The sequence below is a fragment of the Cherax quadricarinatus genome, chromosome 55 (genome assembly GCF_038502225.1).
Source record: "Cherax quadricarinatus isolate ZL_2023a chromosome 55, ASM3850222v1, whole genome shotgun sequence".
NCBI classification, from domain to species: Eukaryota; Metazoa; Arthropoda; class Malacostraca; order Decapoda; family Parastacidae; genus Cherax; species Cherax quadricarinatus.
The window spans coordinates 13,514,416-13,532,076 of record NC_091346.1 but is presented as its reverse complement, the minus strand read 5'-3'; the positions used below and the strand labels follow the sequence as shown (position 1 = coordinate 13,532,076).

Genomic DNA, 17,661 nt, shown 5'->3' with positions numbered 1-17,661 from the left:
TTATCTCTATAGACAGGGGCAGCTTCCAATTTCCTTCCACATATTAGGTGAGAAGGTGTTAATACATCTGCATCAGGTGTATCACTCATGTATGAGAGAGGCCTATTATTTATACGATTCTCCGCCTCCACTAACACTGCATGGAATTCCTCCAAATTAATTCTCTTCCGGTGTAGTACTTTACGGAGACACCTCTTCACTGTGCCTATCAGTCTTTCATACAGCCCCCCCTGCCAAGGGGCTCTAGGAGTAATAAATTTCCAGGTACACCCTCGTTGGGTTAACAGAGATTGAACATCGTTACTATTATTTAATTCTATCAAGTGTTGAGCACCTGCTACAAAATTTGTGGCATTATCCGAAATCATCAATCTCGGACAGGATCTCCTAGCTGCAAATTTTCGAAACAGCTGTATAAACTGTTCTGCAGACAAGTCCTGTGCCACTTCTAAATGAACTGCCCTAGTAGCAGCACAGGTGAACAAACAAACATACATTTTCAGTGGAACACCATCTGAAGTACCTGTTAAAATTATTGGACCACTATAGTCTACACCTGTTACATCAAATGGTTTCACTAATTGTACACGCTCCTTTGGCAATGGTGGAGGACCTGGGTACATATAGGATCTGGCATCCACACGGCGACATATTACACAAGATTTAATCACCCTTTTTACACTTTGCAGTCCTTGTGGAATCCAGAAAGTTTCCCTAATACAATTTAAGGTATCTTGTACCCCACCATGCATTACATTTTTATGGGCATTTAGAACAATCAAATTTGTTAGATGATGAGTTTTGGGCAGTAAGATAGGGTGTTTAGCATAATCACCCAATTCAGCATTTTGTAACCTACCTCTGCACCTAATTACATTGTTCTCTAAATACAGCCCCAATTTCTCTATTATAGAACCTTTCACAATTTTTCTTTCCATCATCAATTTAATCTCATTTCCATAGATTTCTTCCTGTACCCTCTTTATCCAATATTCAAGAGGATGTGAAAACTTATATGAAATATTTATCTTGTTTATAAATTCAAACACCAACTTAGTTACATTGATCAGTTTGGGTAAAGAAGAATACATATTTATATCAATGGATAAAGAAGGACAAACTATTGGAGCGGTGGTCATAGTAATTTCAACAGGAGCAATATACGCCTTTTGTACAGGCCAATTAGCTTTATTTACCAACCAGCTCAGTCCTTTAAACCATGATACAGCATTTACAAATTTAGCATAAGGTAAACCTCGAGACAAGAAATCAGCTGGATTCTTCTCACCAGGTATATGATTAAATGTTAACATATGCTGACCCAAACTATTATACTTCTCTTGCATCTGATAAATTTCAGCGACTGTTTTGTACGTACACAATTTTACTGTTTCCATTGAGAATCCATTGTAAGGATACCTCATCAGACCAAATTACAGTGTTGCTAATATTTACCTCCTGCAACTTATTTCTTATATAATTAGCTAATTTGACACCTACATAAATGGCTGTTAATTCCAACTGAGGCAAGGTACGTGATTTAATTGGAGACACTTTAGCCTTAGACATAACAAGAGAAATAACACTATTACATTGAAGGTAAGCAACTGCTCCATATGCCAATTTTGAAGCATCACAAAAAATGTGGAGTACATTTTTCCCATTTGGATTGGCCACCTGGCGTGGGAACTCCAACATTGGAATTTTCTCATAATCACCAATTAATTCATCACACCTGTTAATGAATTCCTCAGGTAGAATTTCATCCCAAGCACATTTAAGTTTCCATGCTTCCTGAATTAATAATTTCCCTCTTATAGTAAGGGGTGACACTAAACCTAGTGGATCAAAACATTTGGAAGCTTCAGCAAGCAAAACTCTCTTAGTTAATTTATTGGGCATACTGTAATTATTAGGTTTTAACATTAACAAATCTCTCTCAGTATCTCAATTTAAACCCAATACATTACTACATTTTGGTACTTCATCTCCAGGGTAATCTTCACTTATTTTGTCCTTCAGTTTGGATGAATTACTATTCCATTCTCTCAGAGGCATATTTGCACTTTGCATTATTTTATTAGCCTCTCCATAAGTCATTAACAGTTCCTCTTCAGTTGACGTCACACCCAGGAAATTGTCCAGATAAAATTGTTTGCTCATTACCTTACTCAATGGACTTTCCATACGTTCAAGGTGTGCATTTATCGTCGCTTGAAGTAGGAACGAACTGGATGTAGCACCAAATAATACGCTCCTAAAGCGAAAGGTTTTCAGAGGGCTAAGTGGGTCACTAGGATTCTCAGGCCATAAGAAGCGGGTACAATCCCGGTCAGCCAATTGTAAACCCACTCTTAGGAAAGCTTTACTTATGTCAGCCGTAAAGGCATAGTGCTTCACTCTGAAATTTAATAAGATATCTCCTAATTTTTCCGTCAACGACGGACCTGTCATCAAACAGTCATTTAAACTAGGTACATTTTTGTTACTCCTGGCACTACAATTAAACACAATCCTCAAAGGAGTGGTCTTAGAATCCTTCTTCACTCCGTGATGTGGCAAATAGTGACCATAAATTTTGGCTTGCTCAGGAGGTACCTCTTCTATAAATTTATTAATTAACTGCTCAGCAATTATATCATTATAGGCAGTTAACAATTCTGGTGTCTTACTCAGTTCGCGGAGCTGAGCCTTTAACTGTCCATATGCCATTCTGTAATTAGTGGGCAATTCTGGATGGTTCAGTCTCCACGAAAGTCGCACCCAGTATTGTCCAGATTCAAATTTTACATCTATCGGGTATTGCTCCTGAGTAAAAGAATCGTCTGGACTTTCTTCATTTACATTTATTCCAATGCTGTCTAATTCCCACAATTTATGCACTGGCTCAACACCATCCTCTATGGAAGAATTATACTGGGGTACGATTTCATGAGTAAGACACACAGTTATGGTATTTGTAGTTTCCTCTAGTCATGAATTATTATTACGAGGAATCCTACCATACATTACATGGCCTCCTGCAGTCTTCAAAAGGGTGACACCACATTTCTTTACCATACCCTTTACAAAGGAGGCATAATAGTCACTACCTATCAAAATATTTATTGGGCCTACAGAATCATCACTTACACCAGAAGGTGCTAAATTTACATTATGTGAGAGTCTTTCTGTAGCTTTACTAAGCCCTACTGTAGATATTTTCTCTGGAAGTCTATCTACAATTACTGCATTAACACATTTTTTCTCATTGCCCAACCTGACAGTTACATAAACAGTGTCATACAATTGAGCTCTTTTATCTGAGAGAAAACCAGATAATTTTAAAGTTGTGGGATCTCCCATCTGTACTTTCATACCATCAAAACATTTACATTTTATGAAAGTACGCTGGGATCCCTGGTCCAATAATGCATTTACATTTTTTGATTTATGCCTTTTATCATCAATTTTGACCTGTAACACAGGTAAGGCTACTTCAGCAAAACCATCATTATTAACATTAGCAGCAATTTTTACATTAGCCACTGTTGTGTCAGGATTGTCAACATTATCATTATTATCAACATTATCATATAGACCTTTACACATGACTATATGGTGTCTTCCTTTGTGACATTGATAACAGAAGTTTAATTTGGCATAACAATCCTTTACATTGTGATTACCCAAACACCTGATACATCTGTCAAGTTCCTCCAATCTTTCAACTTTATCATTCCATGAATTGTATGCATTGCAATTCTTAGAAAAATGAGTACCCTTGCAGAAGAGACAATCTCTCTTTTCTTTGACTGGTTTCTTATTAACTGGGCTACTCTTAGGAGGGTACTTATTCTTCTTACCTTGTGGAGAATCATTATTTCTGATTCCTGCTACTTGATATGCACCTATGCAACTCTTTCTAGGAAATGAATTTTGATTATTAACATTTTGATAATTTTTCCTTTTGTGAAACTTGTCAGATACCTCAGAGTTATTATGTGTTGCATCTTTAAAATGAGTTGGTTGGCTGGTCTGCAACTGCACAATTAATTCTTGTAGACCTAGTCTTATTTCCTCCAGACCAAAATAATCCTTGTGATATTTGTTTGAGAATCATTCAAGTGTTTTACAGCTTAATTTATTCTGTACCATGACACTCAATAACCAGTCTGATTCCTTCAGATTACGTATATTTATTACTTAAAGTTTTGAGAGTGCTCTCCAGTTTAACTCTAAACTGCTGTAAACCTTTGTAAGTGTGAACTGGAGATTTTAAATTAACAATGATATTCACTAAATCCAACCTACTTTGTTCTATATTACCGTAAGTGACCTTCAACAAGTCAACTGCTTCCTTGTAAGAGTCATCTACATTGGGAAAGGCTTGTATGAGTATGTGAGCATCTCCTCTTACCTGTCCTTCGAGGTAAAATAATTTAGTTACACAGGCTAGGTCACTCCTGTCATGCACAGCTGCTTTAAAAATTGACCAAAATTTCTCCCAGTTTTCTCCAGGATTAAACACAGGTAAACATAGTTCTCGGAGTTTTGGCAAAGACATATTATTTGTTGGAGCAGACAGTCTTCAAGCTGGCACTGGACAAGCACCTAAAGTCGGTTCCTGATCAGCCGGGCTGTGGCTCGTACGTTGGTTTGCGTGCAGCCAGCAGTAACAGCCTGGTTGATCAGGCTCTGATCCACCAGGAGGCCTGGTCACAGACTGGGCCGTGGGGGCGTTGACCCCCGGAACTCTCTCCAGGTAAACTCCAGATTAACTGCCTGGTTTACACATTTTAATTTATTCAAGGCCTGACTTTTACAAGAATCTTTTCTTCTAATTCATAATACTGATTAATCATAAGATCTACTTCAGTCTCATCTACACAGTTTACTAACAAATCTCTTTCATATTTGTTGTAATATAATTTGTATGAATCATATCTATTATCTAAAGCATCTAAATACAATTTTAAATCATCAGTATTCACAGTTTCTTGATTCATTAATTCCAAACATTTATTGTATGCTTTTGTTACATGCCCTTTTCTTTGCTCTATATTCCATGTTTGTCTTCTACATTAATTTCCTCATTTTCAGCCATGATGCAATGTATTAAATTCAACTTAATAACACTGATTATGTACTAAATTATGCACTTTATAAAGGTAAATAGTACAACTTACCTTTAAATAAATTCTAGCTACTTGAGCTTAGCAATTACATGTATAATATAAATTTTAAATGTACATTAATACAAACTTGGCTCATCAAAATTAATATTATACAAATTAATAAATCCTTGCCAGAATTTGGCATAGCAAAATTAATATTATACACATTAATATTAGTTACACTTGGCTTATCAATTACACATACACTGATATAAATCTTGGCCAGAATTATCTTATCAAATTAATATTATACAAATACATTAATATAAATCCTAGCCACTTTGGCTTTGCAAAATTAATATACACATTAATATAATTAGCTACACTAGGCTTATCAATTACACATACACTTATACACATTAATACAATCTTTAGCCACACTTGACTTATCCAAATTAATATTGTAATAATTATAATCCACTACACATTAAGTAAATTTGTGAATTTAACATCCACCTCTTTCTGTCATTTCACATATAATTATTAAGTAATTAGCTAATTAATGACTTCATTAATTACCTCCAGTTCAAGAATGACCAAAGGGCAAAATTAAATGTGGAAAATTGCATTTATCTGAATGTAACTAATTATGTACATAACAGTAAATGATAACAAAGATAATTATTATTTATCAATGTTACATAGACAAGTAGGAATTTGGGACACCTAGGTCGCAAAAATGTCCCCCTTCGATACCTACCACTGTCATAACCACAAGTTGCTCTGGACCTATTAATTAAATGAAATATACATATACCAGGAATACTGGTAAATATATAAATTTGTGGACTGTATATTAAAAATGATTATATATAAATTCACATATACATAACAGAAGAAAAATATATCTTAATATCACTCACCAATTTGACTGGATATTAAGTTGTATCATACTCAGAAAAACCTCGCTAACTAAATTTACGAAACACTGGCCAGAATTATACACAAATCTACAGAGCTTATCTGATGTTCATGGAGCTGTCTTGTCCAGTCGTCTGATATCTCAAGTTATGCAGGAATGCACATCCAACAATTTCGCCTCCTATTTGAGAGGTGTCAATCCAATTTTAACCTCTAGAGCACGAAAAATTCTTCTCATTATATTAACATTGTATCCAATTCAAAACCAAGATGGCGAGTCTCGTCTGCCCAGACGCAGGCTTTCCGTTTTCTATGACATAAATATTATTAAATACAGTATGGCCATATATTTATATATAAATACTGAATTTCTGGAAAATATATACAGTATTTTCCACAAGCCCCTTACCAGCGTCAAGCAACCTCCCTCCAGGGGGCACTAGGGTCATAGAGCTGGGACACCTTCAATAATTTAGTTTAATCAGAAGGAAGCGCTAATCTGGTAGGTGTTACGTAAGAGCCCCGGGTATGTAATCCATGGAGATTATTACGTTCATGGTGACGGAACCCTAAACCCATAAGGGAAACAAGGCAAAAAACAAAATCCATATTAAATTTGGGGAAGCACTAAATCCACACAGATCATTCAGCACATGGAATTTAAATTAGTTTGACCAAAGGAGATAGGTAAAAGTTATTTCATACACTAAACCCATGTGAGTCTTACAGTGCTCCGGGTATGAGTCAGTGGAGGGGTTTATTTGAAAATTTGAATGGGTACATTATTACAATCAAAACTAAGCGGTAAACCCACAAGGACCATACGGCGCTCAATAATCGATACACTAGGCTAATTTCCATTAAAAAATTAAGTCTGCATTAAAAGTGGGGCGCTGAGCAAGTCAAGTGCGTTGGTTCCTGTAGATGACGAAGGTGTATCCTATGTGCCTGCTGATGCGGGACAATCTACAGCAACATCCGTGTTCCTGAACTTTTCGATCTGTTGTTGCTGGAACCAGAGGTTAAGAGACTGGATCTATTTCCCAGTTCAATCAGGCTGTGATGCATGCGTGAACCGGAGGGCCGCCAACAGCAACAGCCTGGTCGACCAGGCAATCAACAGGGAGACCTGGCCCAGGCCACACGAGTAGTAAATCTTCTGAAACTGGTCACAAGTATTGACATAAGGTGGCCAAATGTTCGTAAAAATGATTATGGGAAACAGAATTATAGTAGTTTCTTAAATACTGTATTTAATAAATTTCTCAAACTTTTAAATTGACTATTGAAGTATATGGATGTCATGTCAAATTCTTCGAAAAACAAAATCCCTCAGAATACTATATAATTACACATGCATAAAATAAAAAAAAAAACTTCGTAAAACATTAGATGATATTTTCAATAAATTCTTTAAATGAGTTTTGTTTTACTTGGTAGAAACCTTATTAGTATTTAACAAAATGCTTTAAAATGGATTTAATGAACAGTAGTAAAAAATATAAATGTACTTAACAGATAAATGTAAATAATATATCAATAGCATGGACAAGTGATGAGGCGTGTGAAACAGCTGGGTAGCTTTTTGGTGAGATGTTTCTGCCAATCTAAAGCTTGCTACACGGGCGAAATATCTCATCAAAAAAGATATCCAAGTGTTACACATGTGTGATATTTGACACACCACCATCATGGAATTTGGTACAAAGAATATAACATATATGAGGGTAAATGTCATACGTTGGCCATGAAACAGAATTTCTTATTCCAGCCAGTGTTTAATCACAGCAAAAACTTAACAGAAGTAAATACTAATACGTTTTGTTTCTCAATACGTTGGATTAATTTGTAGTGAATTAAAAATTCTCTTTCATGTTCACTGGCCCACCACGATGAGGTCTACGACAAGGGGCCAGGCCAGGCCAGGCCAGGCCAGGCCAGGGTTACTCGTCCAAAGGCGCAAGTCTTTGTTCATGGAACGCTGAACCATGATGGCTCTGGTGCCCTGGTGGTTAACACTCTCGCTTCACACGGCGAGGGCCTGGGTTCGATTCCCAGCCAGAGTAGAAACAGTGGGCGTGTTTCTTTCCACCTGTAGTCTATGTTCCCCATCAGTAAAATGGGTACCTGGGTGTTAGTCGACTGGTGTGGGTCGCATCCTGGGACACTGACCTAATTTGCCCGAAATGCGGAGTGTGAAAATTTGTGTGGACTGCCTCCAAGTGAGTCGCCTACCCTGGCAAACTCTGTTGACACCGAGCTCTGAGGTGGGTACCTCAGCCTCACAAGTGGCTTATAGAACAGATTTTCACAAATGATTGGTATTGCAAGAAACTTGCCTGCATGCACGTATAAAGGACTAACTTACTTGGTGTTGCAGCATATATCCTGATCTTCAACTTCCTAAGCCTAGCTTTAGCCCCTTTGGACTTCCCCTTGGGAACCACGTGCAACCAGGAGCATTAATTCCTGCAATATTCAATCGTTATTAGTGTCCTTCCTGCACCTCAGAAATTCCTATATCCAAGAGGGTATGTATCCCCTAGTAAACTATGCAGACTCAGACACTAGCTTCTGATGGCTCTGAGATGCTGGTACTTACTGGGCATGCTCTCTCTCTGTAGCACGCCGAGCCCACAGTAACTCAACCCACAATCTCCTAAGATACTGGCCAGATCCTACGGGAAAAGGTGAATATCTCGTCTTACTGTATGGGCTGATGGAGGAGATCATCTACGGTACATCGAGGTGCCTCTACCAGATTTCCCCAGGTCTCAGATGTGAAGACACGTGGGGGCGCCGCCTGCTGTTCATGGCACGTCTTGTCCAGTCGGTGTCTATCGTAAGAAGGACGCTATTCTGTCTTTGTGACCTGCGCCCCGCCATCCAAGCCAGGGCTGCCAGTTCTCCCTAGCTAACTTATCCTAGTGTTTGCCTACATTATCGGCCTATTACTACCTATGTTAAGGTCTTAGGTCTACTCTATCATTATCTACAGATGCCTTAGTAAACCTAATATTAGTGTACTACCAGTAAACTACTTACTCCTTCCCTGAAGAGTAAATCTATAAATTAAATAAGCTTACCAACCGCCAACCAGAGAATGCCGTGTTTGGGAGGGTTTAAGGGCCGCTCGGCTCAGACGACCAGACGCCCATGCTGGATCCGAGCTGTGGAAGTATTTGGACCAAATAAATTTCCACATCCTCCCGCCGGCGAAGGTAGGCGCTAAGTCTAGATCAAGTCTGCCTCCCGCAGGCCCCCCCAGTGGGCCGTGGACTCGAGCGCCGTTCGACGGGTCGTCCGGCCGCTCAGCTCACTCAACCTCTGGTCTGATTTCTCATGTCCCGGTCCCACCGTGTGGACCTCGAGAGACAAAAGCCTGTTGATGGGTCTTATTGTCTCGACACCGTTCATTCTCACTTTCACAATTCTCAACTGCCCAGCCTTGTCTGGGTGGGTTGACACTACCAGGCCAAGAGGCCAGTATGCCCTCGGCGCCTCGGATTCTACCAGCACCAGGTCCCCTTCACTTAGCATCATCTTATTCGCCTCGGGGTCGGCACCATAAAAATGTTCCCACAAGGTTGTCAAGTAATCCCTGCGCCACACCTGGTTCCATTTGTCCAGGATGTTCACCAGTCTGTTGTGACTCCTGTGCAGTTCTTCATTGATGGGGGGACCATCTGGCCCATAATAATCCAGCTCCTTGGAAGACTGACTTAAAATTGCGGGGAAGGGCTCAATCCTTCTTCCAAACAGCATGTGATTGGGGGTGAGGGCTTCTTGCTCGTCAATCCCATTTTGTACGTAGGTCAGAGGCCTGTTATTAACTCTTGCCTCTATCTCAACTAACACTGTCCTCAGTTCATCACAGCTCACCCTCCTGCCGTGCAAGACCTTCCGAATGCACCTTTTGACTGTGCCCACCATGCGTTCATAGAATCCCCCTTGCCAGGGTGCCCTGGGAGCTATGAACCTCCACTCGCACTCTATTCTCTTCAGGTGTTCTCGTACTTCTCCGTTGTCCCTAAGATTCCTGAAAACTTTATCGGCCGCCCTAAAGCTTGTGCCACTGTCCGAGATAATCAATCGCGGGCACGAGAATCTGGCAGTAAACCTCCTGAACAACTTCACGAAAGTCTCTGTTGTCATATCTTCTGCCAACTCCAAATGCACCGCTCGAGTAGTGGCACAAGTAAACAGGCAGACATATACTTTCTGAGGGCCCTCCTTAATGTCTCCTGGGTTCTTCAATGTGATAGCCCCAGTATAGTCTATTCCTACAGTCTCAAAGGGCCTGTCACTATGTACCCGCTCCTGAGGTAGCGGTGGTGGACCTGGGTATGGTAGGGTCCTCCCATCGTACCGCCGGCAGACCGTGCAACTCTTTAGCACCCTTTTGACGGCAGCTCGACCCTTCAGTACCCAGTAATTCTGACGTAGGCAGGTGAGGGTATCTCCAAACCCCCCATGTAAGGTCCTCTGATGGGCATCTTGTATCAATAGCTCTGTCGCCCATCCCTCCTTTCCCAGTAGCACGGGATGTTTGGCCCCATAGCTGAGCTCAGAGTTTTGTATTCTTCCCCTGCATCTTATTAGCCCCGCATGATCTAGGAACAATCCCAATGAGTGAACCAATTTGCTGTTCCCTGAGTCATCATCGTTGGACACGCGTCCTGACGCCATAACCTGCTGCCGGGTCGCAAGTACTTCCAGCACTCCTGGAAACCTCCCCCTTTGGTACTGCCTTATCCAATATTCTCTGGGACCCACTAGAGACAACTGTCGACCTTGGCTTACCTTGTCATGCAGCTTCCTCACGAATCGAAATACCATTTCTGTGACTCCTATAAGTTTTCTCCACGAGGAGTAGCGCCTGGGGTCAAATAATTCAGTGTCGTGTTCCCCCGCAAAATGTACTATGCTGCTGATTGTCTCCACGAATTTCTGCTCCGGCCAGCAATCCCTTGCCGGTAACCAGTCTGGGCCTTTGAACCAAAGCTCGCTTTTACTCAACTTTCTGTGTGTCACCCCTCGGCTTATCAGGTCGGCTGGGTTTTGATCTGTAGGCACATACAGAATTGTTGACGTTGACTGTAGTTCCCGTATCTCCTTTACCCGATTCCTGACATAGGGGAGCTTAGACCTGTCATTCTGGACCCACTGTAAGGCCACCTCCGAGTCTGTCCATACATAGGTGTGTGTCACCCTCAGATTACTTAACACCTCCTCTACGTACTTACCCAGTCTTGCTCCCAACAACATCGCCGTGAGCTCTAGCTTTGGGATCGAGCAATCCTTCAGGGGTGTCACCCGCGCACGACTGGTGACCAGATTGACTTGGTCCCCGGCCACCAAATACGCTACTGCCCCATAGGCCCTGGAGGAGGCATCACAGAAGACGTGCAAGTCATAATACCGCCCGGTGCACCCGATGGACCTGGGGGATGTGAACTCGTGCAATTCCGCTAGGTCTTTGTTAACCAGATCCCACTCCTGGCAGACTGTTTCTGGCAGTGGGTCGTCCCAACCTAGGTTCAGCTCCCAGGTCTGTTGCACCAGCATCCTCCCTCGAATGGTGATGGGTGTCAACAAACCCAAAGGATCGAAGGCAGTCTGCACTTTGCTCAGCAAAGACCTCCTGGTCAGCTTCCCTTCCCCATCAGGCTTCCTCTTTAGCCTAAGTCTGTCTTCCTTGATTTCCCACTCCAGTCCCAACACCGATGTTACCTCAGGCACTGAGTAGCCAGTATAGTCACGTTCCACCGTGCCCCGCAACGTTGGATTGTTTGTCACCCATTCTCTCAATGGCATGTTAGCCGAGAGCATCTCCTGATTAGACTCTCGGTAAATGTCCATCAACAGCCTTTCATCTGAGGTGGTACCCTGCATGTTGTCTACATAAAATAGGGTCTTCAGTAATTCTTTAAGCGGGCTGTTACAGTTCACAAGGTGGTAGTCTATGGTAGCCTGTAATAGGAATGGTGAACTAGTGGCACCAAACAACACTGCCCTGAATCTATAGGTATCATACCCTTGCTTGGGCATCTCCCTGTTAGCCAACCACAAGAATCTTGTGTAGTCCCTGTCCTGTGGCTGCAACCCAATACGTAGGAAGGCTTTGCTAATGTCTGCCGCATAGGTGTACTGTTCGGTCCTGAATCTCAACAACACATCTGCTAATTTCTGCGTCAGGGAGGGCCCTGCGAGCAGACAGTCGTTCAACGATGGCTCTCGGGGACTCGCCTGCGAGCTGCAGTTGAAGACTACTCTGATGGGAGTGGTTACCAACTCCTTGGTGACTGCCATGTGTGGAAGATAATGGGTGTTTTCCCCAGGGTTGGCATTGGGCACTTTCTCGATGAACCCAAGGGCCAGCTGTTCCTTAATAATATCATCATATTTCCCCACCAGACCCTTCTTGGTCAGGCTGTTCACCAATGAATTCAACTGACCACGTGCCCTCTTGAAATTAGTGGGCAGCGTTGGGTGGCCCGGTTTCCATGGGAGTCGCACCCAATACTGTCCGTCCCTGAACTGCACATGGTTCAAGTAATCTCGATATGTCTCTTCGTGTTCGGGGGGCGGCTGGTCACCTTTAATACCTACTACATCCAGGTCCCATAGTTTATGGACCGGCTCACTGTCAGATATGCCAACTTGCGCCTCTGACAGGCCTTCGTGCACACCAATCCGCATCACCAGTACAGCCTGTCGCTGTAATACCAGAGCCCTCCTTTCCCGGGGTCGCAGGGAAGTGAGCTGGTATTCTGCCTCCTACGATGTACCCCGCTGGAGTCCTGTACAGGCCCACACCTTCCTTGATAACCCTTCTCGTAGACACGAACTCGTCTAGGTAATCCCCTCCTACCAAGATGCCTACATTACTAACATTGTCTGTAGCAATGTCTGGTTCTGCTAGCTTCACACCCAACTCCCTCAAACGTTTGACTGCTGCAGCCAGTCCCCTAGTGGTAATGATATTGGGCAGCCTCTTCACCATCAAGGCTGAAATTTCCCGTCGATGCCCGGCTAACCTGACCGTCACATTGACTACTGGATAAGACCTGCGTGGGACTTCCCCACCAAACCCTTCCACCTTCATGTCAACTTTACCAACTGTCTCCAGCTTCAACCTAGTTGCTAGACTCTCCGCTATGAAGGATCTCTGTGCCCCACTGTCGAAGAACAAATGGGTTGTTTCAGACTTCTTCCCATTCGCGACCACCGCCATTATGGTGGGCAAGGCCACCGAGCCTTGAAACTGCTCACCAGAACAAATTCTCGGTGCCGTACTCACCACACTCATCGCTACTTCTGACTTGTTCTTGCTCTCCGCCCTTTCTTGCGGTTTGCTCTCCTTAACTTGTGCTAATCCGGCATCATTAGGACACAGTGCACTGTGGTGCTTTCCCTTCCGGCAGCCCCGACACTCCCTGAGCATGGTGTTACAGTCCCTGGCAAAATGTTCTCCACAACACTTGAAACAAAGTCTCAACTCTCTTAGCCGTTGAACCCTTTGGTTATAGGTGGTGAAGCTTGAACACCCTGAACTAGCGTGTTCTTCATCACAAAACACGCACCGTCTCATACTGGCCGCTTTAGTGGCTTCTCCCTTGGCCCTGTGGGTGGAGGGCTCGCCCTGGGCATAATACGTGCCTACTTTAGTGGGAGGTGGTTTAGGTCTATCTCTCGAATGTCTGGGGAAGTCGACCGACTTCTCCTTGGTAGGTAATTTCTCCCCCTGACCTATGCTCAGGTGAGATATGAGATCCCCTAACCCTTCAATAATTTGGTTTATCGTGAACCTATTCGTCCGATATTTTAAGTGTAACTCATGCACTGTCGTGCTAGCCAGTTTCCTCTGAATCACCTGGCTAAGGACCCATTTTGAATCATTCTCATCATGCAAATCTCTGAAACTATTGGTCAAGCTCATAACCTCAATACGGAACTTCTCTAGACTTTGACGGTCATGTCGGCAAGCCTCTAGATCCAACAACCGATAAAGTATAGCTACCTTTATCTCCTCAGTGTTGCCAAACATGTCTTCTAATTGGTCTTTGGCATGTTGGTAATTAGTGTCAGTAATCGGGTAGTGCCGGACCAGATCTAAGGCTTTACCCTTGAGCTGCGACCGCAAATACTGCAACTTGACGGCATCTGACAAATCATTTCTGTCATCTATCTGGGCTCTAAACTGATCCCAGAAAGCAATGTACTCTGTTAAGGTCCCATCAAACGTTGGTAAATTCAACTGGGGCAATCTGGCCAACACATTAACAGGCGTGCTGTTGTTCGTGTTCCTTGAAACATTTGCTGCCCCTGCTGTACCGGCCTTCAAAGTCTTTATTAACTGCCTGCAGAGTCTCATCTCTGCTTTACACTCTGCCCTTCGTTCGTCATAGTCTGTCCGTGCTACTTCGACCGTATATTCAGACTCACCTGTAGTATAGGCCTCTGTCTCATAAAGGATAAATGATCTCTCAAAGGCCTCCAGTCTTTGCTCCAAAGGTTTCAGGCAACTCTCTAGTTCCTCCCAGTCTACGTCCTGATCTTGCCTGACCATACGACACTCCTCACATGCTTTGCTCAGGCGCCCCTTATAGGCTCCCATAGACCGCTTTAATTGACTTAGAGCTGGGACAGCTGGTACTGCATCTTCACCTACCATAGTTGCGGTTTAGTTAAGATCACGGTGCTAATTTGTATTTCAATTAGCCCACCCCACAGCACAAACGGTATTAGGTGAGAATGAACGAGTCTTAAGGCTTCTCAACAAGCTTAACAATTCCCTTTGTCAAATTGACTACTATGAATCAAAAATGTACACTGTTAGCTCTCAAATCCCAATCAAAAATGTGTATCGATGTGAAAGCTTAATCTAGCACTCAACTGTACAATGCCAGCAAATAATTACAGGACTTAACCTAGTCTCAGGTTTAATTCACAAATCCCACATTAACATGAATCAAAGATGATGAAAATCACAATAAAAGTGCAGTATACAAATTAAAATCACTTGGTTAACACAAGTAAATTCAACAATTCAACTTGTGAAACAGTAAATAAATAATGTATGTAAACAGCTTGGCCTAACTGCCCAGCTTACTCTGTTTAGCGTGGATGGTTGGATAAGGTAAATCCTAACCTAGCTAGTGTGCTATAACTTAAACCTGGCTTTATAACTCCCTGTAAATAATAACTAGGTTAAATCTGTCCTAGCTACTATAACCTTTTGTAAATATTGCACAAGCCTAGCCTAACTGTGGCTACCTTGCAAATCCACTGTAAGTAATTAACACACAAGTCTCCTACTCTGGATTACTTGTAATCACTGTAAATAATTAAACTCACAAGCTTCTCTAGCCTACCTGGCCTGCCTGTAAATTACTGCAAATAACAACTTCTATGTATAGTCAGCTTGGCCTAGCTGTGATAGCTTAACCTAACTCTGTAAACTGGTTCTTAACTGTAGCCTAGCTATGATAGCTTAACCTAACTCTGTAAAACTGGTTCTTAACTGTAGCCTAGCTATGATAGCTTAACCTAACTCTGTAAAACTGGTTCCTAACTGTGGCCTAGCTATGATAGCTTAACCTAGCTATTCCACATCCGGTTTTCGAAGGACCACTTTTGTGAAAATTTGTGGACTGCCTCCAAGTGAGTCGCCTACCCTGGCAAACTCTGTTGACACCGAGCTCTGAGGTGGGTACCTCAGCCTCACAAGTGGCTTATAGAACAGATTTTCACAAATGATTGGTATTGCAAGAAACTTGCCTGCATGCACGTATAAAGGACTAACTTACTTGGTGTTGCAGCATATATCCTGATCTTCAACTTCCTAAGCCTAGCTTTAGCCCCTTTGGACTTCCCCTTGGGAACCACGTGCAACCGGGAGCATTAATTCCTGCAATATTCAATCGTTATTAGTGTCCTGCCTGCACCTCAGAAATTCCTATATCCAAGAGGGTATGTATCCCCTAGTAAACTATGCAGACTCAGACACTAGCTTCTGATGGCTCTGAGACGCTGGTACTTACTGGGCATGCTCTCTCTCTGTAGCACGCCGAGCCCACAGTAACTCAACCCACAATCTCCTAAGATACTGGCCAGATCCTACGGGAAAAGGTGAATATCTCGTCTTACTGTATGGGCTGATGGAGGAGATCATCTACGGTACATCGAGGTGCCTCTACCAGATTTCCCCAGGTCTCAGATGTGAAGACACGTGGGGGCGCCGCCTGCTGTTCACGGCACGTCTTGTCCAGTCGGTGTCTATCGTAAGAAGGACGCTATTCTGTCTTTGTGACCTGCGCCCCGCCATCCAAGCCAGGGCTGCCAGTTCTCCCTAGCTAACTTATCCTAGTGTTTGCCTACATTATCGGCCTATTACTACCTATGTTAAGGTCTTAGGTCTACTCTATCATTATCTACAGATGCCTTAGTAAACCTAATATTAGTGTACTACCAGTAAACTACCTACTCCTTCCCTGAAGAGTAAATCTATAAATTAAATAAGCTTACCAACCGCCAACCAGAGAATGCCGTGTTTGGGAGGGTTTAAGGGCGCTCGGCTCAGACGACCAGACGCCCATGCTGGATCTGAGCTGTGGAACTATTTGGACCAAATAAATTTCCACACGGAGCATAACAAGGGACTTTCTATATAGTAGTATGTCATTGTTATCAGCTAGGACTGTATACCCTGTACATGTACTTGTAGTAAAATAAAGATATTATTATTATTATTATGAACCAAACAAGTAAAACTAATCTCCCCCAACCTGACTTTGTAATACGGTCACTTAGCCTCACCCGGTTTGTTTACATTCCGTCAGATCCGGAAGCACTAAGTCTCTCCATTATATCTGGAAACTCCAAAATTTCAAGTGTTTTTAAAAGTTATTTCATATTTTATAATTACTTGTTTGAGTACTTTGGCATTTTTAGCGGCAGTAAGCTGCCGCTAAAAATAGTTATTTTTAGTGGTAGCCGAAACTACCACTAAAACTGGGTATTTTTAGTAGTAGCCTAGGCTACCACTAAAAATACATAATGTACTGATGTACACACCTGTACATCAGTACAGTACCCTTCTCCCTAAATATAATCATTCATCAACCTGTACATCAGTACAGCCCCTGTATCTCTCCATTACCATATTCCTCTACTTATACACAACTGTACATTAGTACAGCTCGCTTATCTCCATTACTTTCAACTTGTACACAACTGTACATCAGTACAGCACCTCTATCTCCATGATTACCATCTTCCTACTTGTACACAATTGTATATCAGTAGAGCACCTTTATCTCTCCATAATTATCAACTTGTACACTCCTGTACATCAATACAGCACCTCTATCCATGATTACCATCATTCATTAACTTGTACACAACTGTACATCAGTACAGCACCTTTCTCTGATTACCATCGTGTACACACCTGTACATGAGTACAGCTCCTTTATCTCCATGACTACCACCATTACACTTGTGCACACCTGTGCATCAGTACAGCACCTTTATCCATGATTACTATCATTCAACTTGTACACAACTGTGCATCAGTACAGATCCATTATCTCCATAATTACCATAAACTTGTACACAACTGTACATCAGTACAGTATTC

The 17,661-nt window shown here is 42.3% G+C and overlaps 1 protein-coding gene across 3 annotated transcripts; it reads right to left on the bottom strand.

The window, feature by feature from the left end:
- Nucleotides 1–1,326: 1,326 nt before the first annotated feature.
- LOC138854336 (uncharacterized) lies at nucleotides 1,327–16,630 on the bottom strand. Of its 3 annotated transcripts, XR_011393535.1 has the most exons (3): nucleotides 16,548–16,630; nucleotides 9,104–9,187; nucleotides 1,327–7,182 (listed from the first exon to the last, which is right to left on the bottom strand). XR_011393535.1 is itself a non-coding variant. In XM_070096838.1 (2 exons), exon 1 carries the CDS (start codon nucleotides 12,717–12,719, stop codon nucleotides 9,252–9,254), a length of 3,468 nt encoding a protein of 1,155 aa, XP_069952939.1. In that variant the 5' UTR covers nucleotides 12,720–12,862; the 3' UTR covers nucleotides 1,327–7,182; nucleotides 9,104–9,251. The 3 variants fall into 3 exon arrangements, 2 of the variants coding, with proteins under 2 accessions (XP_069952939.1, XP_069952940.1); XM_070096838.1 differs by lacking the exon at nucleotides 16,548–16,630 and having other exon boundaries at nucleotides 9,104–12,862; XM_070096839.1 differs by lacking the exon at nucleotides 16,548–16,630 and having other exon boundaries at nucleotides 9,108–12,862.
- Nucleotides 16,631–17,661: the final 1,031 nt, after the last annotated feature.

Coding starts and splice junctions, on each gene's coding strand:
- LOC138854336 (XM_070096838.1), bottom strand. CDS start 12,719: ATGCGGATTGGTGTGCACGAAGGCCTGTCAGAGGCGCAAGTTGGCATA.